Below are 8412 nucleotides of genomic sequence, written 5' to 3'. Positions count from 1 at the left end.
TAAGATTGTCTAGTCCGTGCTCATATATACTTGAGACCCCAACGATGAAGATTAGCAATAACCCAAAAACTCGACCAATTTAGTAGTGAATATACAGCTATAAACTCTCAAGTAAAGAAACCCAAAACGGAAAAGAAAATAAAAATGCAGAATTTTGGTTTGCAAAGTAGAAGGAAATCAGGGTATTACCAAACGGTGCCGTAAGCAATGCTTATTCCAGCTAGAAATGATCCTCTGAAGCTGAGAAGCCTTCCTTAGCTATTTCATGTGGCACCTGGTTTCCTTGTCGTGCAATGAATTTGAATCGACAAGAAAGTAAGTTGGCAAAAAGCTTATTTGCATCCCAGATAGACGCGCTTATCTCAAAATAATCCATTTCAGTTTTGTAATTACTAACAAGGAGTTTCCTTGTAAAGCTTGAACAACAGTCAAAGCTTCAGCCGCAAAAACATCAAGTACATGGAATTTTTTGACAGAGATTAATTTTCATATACGGGGAACAAGGCGGGAGCCAACCAACAGTACGTTGATAGGGAGGGAAAAGAAAAGGAACGTTGTAAAACATTGTTTGTAAACCGAAATGCATAGATCGGACACGTATCCTTATGTGGGCCACCAAAGAAGTGCAAAATGGGGCTAAGACATAGTCTAGGAAGCCCAAGAGCCCAATCTCACGAATAGTGGATCATCTTGTTTTCTTCTTAACATGTTTCTCAATATTTTGTCGTGTTTGTAATTTAAAAAAAATACTTTTGAAAGGTAATAATACAGAAACGGGTTTCCAAAATTCTTTTTATTTTTATCTACAAATATAAGAAAACAAAGCTAGCTGGAATATCAAAGATTTTGGGGTTTTCCACTATGGACATTTGAATATGGTCTGATTCACATTAGTTATAATTCTAAATATGTGTGGGCAGGAAGCAATTTGGAGAAAATGCATTGAGAGTCAAACTTCATGCAGCACGAAAGACGTAAGTAGATCAGATATGGATCGACAAAATTTCGTTGACTTTGATGTTGATTTCTTATACTTCTGCCGACAATTAATTACACAAGTATTCAAGGAATAAACAAAGTGTTCTTCGTTATGAGCTTTTCTTTTTGAGAGAAATAATTCTAGAATTTGGGTGGGTTTCCAGAATTATCAGTTTCTTATTTCTCAAAATATGATAAATGCACGTTTCCCATAACTTAATGGTTCACAAGGACAACTGTATTGTCACTTTGGTATTCAAAACTAGAAATCTCATATTAATTTAATGGTTATTAAATTATTTTAAATAATATTCTTAATTATTAAAATTATAAATTGTTATAAAATATTATTTTAACATAATTTAATGATTGTTTAAATTCTCACTCTAATTTATCTCGTGCTATTTTTTATTTAATTTTAAAAAAAGTAATATTGTAGTTAGGTAAGATTCTTAAGCTAGGTGCAGCTTCTGCAACACTTTTGGTCATAACGAAAAAACCTGCTTGGCATCGAAGAACACTGCTCAAGCTAAAAAACAAGTTTAGAAGATAAAAGAGAACTTAGAAGCAGAGAACTTACCTATTGTAGGTGGGATCGAGTTGCTGCAAGAAAAAACTACTTCCTCTCCAGTCACTATAAACGCTGAACTAGGTACTAAGGAACCAGAAAACAAAGAGGAAGAACTATAGTCCCATTCCCCTATCGATGGAACCAGTCATGAAGCTAAAACCGATGGAAAAGATGAGCTTAGCTCAGTCCATACTGTTGTTCAAAAAAACCATTCTGAAAATTATCTCTCTATTCCTGCTCCTAAAGAATCGATCCCAAAGAATAATGGAGAGCCATCTCCTTCTGTAAAACGAGGAAGGGGAAGACCTCCAAAAGAGCAAGAGAAAATAAACCTTGATTCTACTAACATATTCCAAATCCTAAATGAAGTTGAGGAATTCCCTTAGGTAACCGAAGACCTCCCGAAAAAACCTCGTGCATCTTCATTAGGAGTAGCTGTCATAATCAACGACCTCAAGTCAAAAAAGAAATCTAAGGTAGATAAACCAAAGTTAAAAGTTTGTAGTGCTAGTGGAAGTTCATTGATTACCTCTCCCAAATGATTCTTGCTTTCTAGAATGTTAGAGGACTAAACTGTCCTCTAAAGCAAGACAACATTTTAAGAAGAGCTTTACTTAATAAAGTGGATGTTTTATGCTTACTTGAAACTAGAGTGAAAAAATATAAAAGCTCAACAATTCTTAATAGAAAATTTGTTGGTTGGACTGCTCACACTAATTACGATTATGCTTCCAATGGAAGAATTTGGATCCTTTGGAAAAAAGACATCATCTTCTCGGTAATCCAAACCTTTGATCAGTGTATCTCTATCCAGGGCCAGTACCAAAATGTTCCTTTTATCATCACTGTTGTTTATGGAAGCAATGATGGCATTGCTAGAAGGCTCTTATGGCATCAGTTTAAGGATCTTGAAACTAAAATTAGCAATCAACCCTGGATCCTTGGTGGAGATTTTAATATTACTCTCCACCCGAATGAAAGTTTCGATTGTGACATCCTGGGTCCTATTATTTCTTTAGATATAAGAGATTTCCAGGACACTCTTCTTGATCTGGAGCTCTCTGACCATCCTTTCTTTGGCCCTATTCACACTTGGAGCAACAAACAGCATAACACATTCCTTGCTAGGAAGCTTGATCGTGTCTTGATCAATTCAAATTGGGCAAATTTATTTCAGACTTCACATGTTGAGTTCCAAGCTCTAGGAATTTCTGACCACTGCTTTGCAAAAGTTTGGCTAAATAAGGTAACTGAAGTAAACAGACCTAAGCCTTTTAAGTTTTTTAACTATTGGACCCATCACCCCAACTTTCTGGAATAGGTTAAACAAACCTGGTCCAAACCAACCTATGGGAATCCAATGCAGTCTCTCTTCACTAAACTCAAAAGGGTGAAAACTTGTCTAAAGGCTCTTAACAATTCTTCATATAGTGACCTTCCTGCCAGGGTTAATTATAAACGATCTGAACTAGAACTCCAGCAACTTAAGACTCTTCGTGGAGATGATGGCATTGAAAAAGAGCTTCTCCTCTAGAATGAGCTGAAAAATCTTGAGGAAGCTGAAACTCTTTTCTATAGGCAGAAATCTAGAGTCCAATGGCTGAAGGAGTGTGATAAATGCACTAAATTCTTTTACTCCACTGTTGCCCTTAAAAACAAAAGAAACACAATCCGTACCCTCATTGATGAGAAAGGTAACAAGATGGAAACCTTTGATCAAATTTCAACTGAGATCACTAACTTCTTCACTAGTTTACTTGGGAAAGTTGATCCAGCAGTAAAGGGCACGGATCCTAAACTGTTAAAGGACCTTTGTCAGTTTACTTTACCTCCTGAGAAGGTTAATGCCCTTGTTAAGGACGTCACTAAAGAGGTTTTCTTTAGTCAAGGAAACGATAAATCTCCTGGTCCAGACGGTTTCTCTCCATTCTTTTTCAAAAAAACCTGGACTATTATCGAAAGCGACATTATTGTCGCTATTTCTCAATTTTTCAAAGATTTATATCTTCTGCCTGCTTTTAACGCTACTGTCATTGCTTTGATTCCTAAGATCCCTAAACCTAGTAAAATTAAGGATTTTAGACCAATCTCTTGCTGTTCTATTTTCTACAAAGCTATCTCAAAGATACTGGTAAAAAGATTAACTTGTATCATGCCTGAGTTAGTAACTCTTAACCAAACAACTTTTGTAAAAGGTAGAAACATCACAGAAAATACATTACTTGCACAAGAGCTGGTAAGAGGTTACAATAGAAATAATATATCTCCTAGATGCTCTTTGAAAATTGATCTCCACAAGGCTTTTGATTCCCTCAACTGGAGCTTCATCTCTACCATCTTACAGGCTATAGGCCTCCCTACGACTTTCATTTCTTGGATTGAAACTTGCTACACCACATCAAGCTACTCAATCTCCATTAACGGGAGCTTATCTGGATTCTTTAAGGGAGCTCGAGGCTTAAGGCAAGGAGATCCCCTCTCTCCCATTCTCTTTGTTCTCTCCATGAATGTCCTCTCTATCCTCCTAAATTTGGCAGCTGCCAAGGATATTTTCGGATACCACCCTAAGTGCAAAAGAATTAACTTGACCCACTTATCATTCGCAGATGATTTACTCATCTTTTGTAAGGGTTCAGCTGACTCAGTCATCGGTGTCACTAGTGTCCTGGACATTTTTTATGAGATGTCAGGACTCCAAATTAACGCCTATAAAAGTGAATTCCATGCAGCTGGAATGTCCTCGGGTACGATTGAGACTATCAAGCAAGCTACTGGCTTTAAACTAGGCTATTTTCCAGTGCGTTACCTAGGAATTCCGCTGCTCACAAGGAAAATCTATGAAAAAGACTGTGTGATCCTCATCGATAATATCAAATCTAGATTGCACCATTGGTCTAGTAAACTGCTCAGCTACGCTGGGAGACTGGAGCTCATCCGAACTGTGCTATCTTCAATTACCAATTTTTGGTGCAGACAACTCTTCCTGCCTAACTCAATCTTGAAAAAAAATTGAGCAGCTTTGTTCCCACTACTTTTGGAAAGGTTCTGACAAATCAGCAACAGGAGCACGTGTGAGTTGGAGCAAAATTTGCTCCTTGAAATCGGAAGGTGGTCTTGGGATCAAAGACATTAAGACCTGGAATAAAGCTTGTATGTTAGCCTTAATCAAACAAATTCTTGCTGGTGAAGGCTCACTTTGGGTAGCTTGGCTTTACAATTATGTTTTTAAGAACAATGATTTTTGGTCAATTGAAGCTAAACTCAACACAAGCTGGTGTCTCAAAAGACTTCTTAAATTGAGACCAGAGGTGCAAAATTTCCTTCATCCGGGTCCTGTTAATGCAAGCTCGATATGGGACTCCATTCGGTCGAAAAATCAGAAGGTCCCTTGGCATAAACTCGTTTGGTTTTCCCTGCACATTCCAAAACATAGTATGATAACCTGGATGGCTCTACTTGACAGACTACCCACTAAGGATCGTCTCCACCGAATCGGTCTTACTAATGACTGCTCTTGTCTTTTATGTAACTCTGAAGTGGAAACTAGGGATCACCTTTTCTTATTATGCCCTACTGCTGTTTCTCTATGGGAACGCATCTTCTCTTTTTCTGGTTTGCATTTTACAGGCTACCTTTGGGAAGAATTCTTGGAAATGGCGAGCTCAAATTGGAAAGGAAAATCATTGTTATCTACTGTAATGAAGATTGCTTTGAATGCATTGGTTTACTTGCTCTGGGAAGAAAGGAACAGAAGACTGTACCAAGGTCGAACTAGACCTGCTAATGAACTTCTAAAGAATATCAAATCTATTGTTTGTCTTCAACTTAACGGCAGGAAATTCAATAGAGTAGATAATGTGAATCTTACCCTCTACAAACATTAGGGTATTGATGACCACTGATTATTGTATTGTAAATGTTTTGTATTGAACCATGATTGTATTTATAGCTTTTTACTATTTGGATAATAAAATTTTGACTTATCCAAAAAAAAAAGATTCTTATCCATTCGAAGGGTTGACTTAGTTGAGTGTTGGACCAAAAACGTAAGCGAAACACAATTTTGATTTGACTTCCAAAATAAAAGACATCATACTTTCAATAATTTACCACATCCCATTTTTTTCTTTCATTTGGAGGGTTTTTTTTTTCTTTCATTTGAATCATGCTAATTACGAATTCAATTTTGGATTTAATTGATCTAGCCCTTATCAAGTGACGCAATAAATTTAATATTTTTTTTCAATCTTTATAATTTTAAAATTTGGAAATACGATGCTTTTTCTGTAAATTAATTGATTAATTTGATTAAGTGTGCGACCATACGACTTGCCCAGTTCTTGACTATGGGTGGGCCGGTAGTGTCAAAGCTACTTAACAAATTTACAATTAATTTAATAATCAAAGGAAGACTATAGCCTTATAGATGCATGCAATTCAAAGAAATATTATTAATTAATATCACAACACCAAACGCATATTACATGCTCTAAAATAAATGATAAATTTTGGCAATAAATTCTTGAAGATTTAATTATGTTGTCCTTTAAATTTTAAGAAATTTATAAGAAAAAAAATCTATAAATGAGCATAAGAAGAGAGAGAGAAAAGGAAACGGAAGTAGTTCAAAATTCAGCATAAAGTTATGGGGATAATAAGGAACATGAAAGAGGTTTATGTGAAGAAAGAAAAGTGAACTCAACAGTTCCTAAAAGATGATCAAACCATGAATGTCAGCAAATGTCCTAAGCTTATTAATTATTAAAGTTGTGGTGTTGGATAAAAAAATCAAAACTACGGTACAGTCACAATAAATTACTTTATATTGAATCGAACCTTGATTCATATCAAATATTAATTATTTAATTCAATTCATGACATCACAGAAGTGTTCATTATTTAGTAATTCAAAACTTTTTTTTTCCTGATAAATGCAAAGAAAGAGACCATTTCAACCTAGTTTTCTTTTTCGTTTTAGTTCCGAACATTCCCCGACCACTCTAAAGTAAAGCCAGGTGGTGGGGTTAGAAATTCCAGTCAAAATTCAGACATTCAAACAGCAAAAGTAAAACATGGTCCAACACTCTGATTATGGGATGTTGTTCACTGATATCAATTAATGATTATTTTCGTTAGCCGTTCAAGAAGAATATAATAATAATGATGATGATGCATTAACTATGTTAATTTACATAGCGTTGGAAAAAAATTGGTTGGTAGCATCGCTATATACATCAAAAACCCAAAAACCTATACAGGATCTGTAAATGAAAACTAAAATCTCTTCCAAAAGGAAAGAAGAAAAAAAAGGACAAAATGATTAGGCCAGGCCAATACACAAAAATATGAAAAATTGATGACCATTTCAAATATATGATGAATCAGAATCGTAGTTGGTTGGGGTTGGAGCAGGTGTAGTGGAGGTTGAGCTAAGCCCTGGACCAGCTTCTTTCATCTTGCTGGGTGTGGACGACACCATTGAAGTGAGTGATTTGAGTAAACCCTTTATGATTCTCATCTTAACCTTGCCTCTCCTTGGTGGTAGAGTTTGGTTTTGCTTCTTTGTGGGGCTTGAAGCAATGAATTCCATTTGTTTCGATAGATGGGGTTGCAAAACAGAGGAATATACCAATGAAAATACAGATTATGAAGTCTCTCTGCTCACTCAAAAAAAAAAGGTTTTGTTTTCTTCTGTTTTAAGCAGGAAAAAAAAATACAGGGAGAGCTTGCTATTTGATGACCGATCAGTGTTGGAAGATAGGATGATTGGAGTGAAGCTGGCATATATGAAGAGAGCAAAGCCTCTTTGTGGGTCTAAATTGCAGTTTCTTACTTGGGGACCAAGTTTAAGGTTTATGCTGAGTTGGATTTTGACTTGTTAGATGCTTGGGGAGAATGCAATCTGGTGCTTACTGGCACCATTAAATCCGTGGGGACTATGGTTTCATTTTTCTAGAAAATAGATTAGAGTAAAATACAAAAATAATCCCCTAATTATAGCATACTTTTTTTGTTTAGTCCCCGACTATGAAAATTTAACAATTGATCACATGACTTTAAAAAGCTAACAATTTCCCCACTCTCGTTACAAATCAAATTGAAGATAACATTACAGTTACATAAACTGGCATAATAACAAATTCAACCCTAAATTTTACCCTTTGTTTTAATTTGGTCGTAATTCTAAAGAATTTAACCTTAATATTTAAATATTCTACAACTCAATACTCAATATTTCAGTATCCATCAATTTATTAAATTAAAAAACTGTAACTTACCTTTGTTTATCGCCATTTGTTAAACAAAGTAAGCAAAAAAAAATCCCCCCATTTCTTAAAAGTTTGTGATCTTTTATCCATATTTCAATAATCCGATAAATCGTACTTAAGCTATAGTTTATACTTTAATCAAATTAGAGTTCACCAAAACTTAATTTTTCCAGTGAATGTTATTGAATTCTCAGCAAAATTCGTTGTTTTAAAACGTGTTTTGATCTGGGTTTTTTTCTTTATATTTTTCTTTTTCTTTTTTTCCTTTTAATGATGGATGAAAACTGGATTTTATTGAAGAATTGCATAAAAGAGGTGTTAAGAATCTAGAGCACGTTGGTTGTCCATTCTGCAATCTTTTCCCGGAATCGATAAATCATGTTCTATGTCAATGTGACGTTGTTTGGTTAGTTTGGCAAAGATAGTGTAGAATGTGGAGAGTGAATTTAGTTATTCCTTTCAATGTTAATCAGTTAGTGGAGGTTTGGTTTGATCTTCGAATTAGGAAGAGAGTTCGTTCTTTGTGGCATCTCGGTTTCTTTGGACTGCTTTGGGTAATTTGGCATTATAGAAATAAATCAAGGTTTAAAGGAA

At 35.3% G+C, this 8412-nt stretch overlaps 1 protein-coding gene across 1 annotated transcript; it reads left to right on the top strand.

The window, feature by feature from the left end:
* Nucleotides 1-3251: 3251 nt before the first annotated feature.
* LOC120214662 lies at nt 3252-7431 on the top strand. Its single transcript, XM_039212502.1, has 3 exons — nt 3252-4490; nt 4567-5380; nt 6962-7431. Exons 1-3 carry the CDS (start codon nt 3252-3254, stop codon nt 7429-7431), a joined length of 2523 nt encoding a protein of 840 aa, XP_039068433.1.
* The last annotated feature ends 981 nt before the right edge of the window (nt 7432-8412 follow it).

The sequence above is a fragment of the Hibiscus syriacus genome, unplaced genomic scaffold (genome assembly GCF_006381635.1).
Source record: "Hibiscus syriacus cultivar Baekdansim isolate YM2019G1 unplaced genomic scaffold, ASM638163v2 tig00000764_pilon, whole genome shotgun sequence".
Lineage (NCBI taxonomy): Eukaryota > Viridiplantae > Streptophyta > Magnoliopsida > Malvales > Malvaceae > Hibiscus > Hibiscus syriacus.
Note: the sequence above shows the minus strand (reverse complement) of the source record. Positions and strands in the feature narration are given on the sequence as shown.

What these genes read in the sequence shown, in the direction of transcription:
- LOC120214662 (XM_039212502.1), top strand. Translation starts at nt 3,252, where the DNA reads ATGGAAACCTTTGATCAAATTTCAACTGAGATCACTAACTTCTTCACT. An exon ending in GACTGGAGCTCATCCGAACT is followed by an intron (nt 4,491 to 4,566) that starts GTGCTATCTTCA and finishes AAAATTGAGCAG; the next exon opens with CTTTGTTCCCACTACTTTTG. An exon ending in TGTTTGTCTTCAACTTAACG is followed by an intron (nt 5,381 to 6,961) that starts GCAGGAAATTCA and finishes GGGTTGGAGCAG; the next exon opens with GTGTAGTGGAGGTTGAGCTA.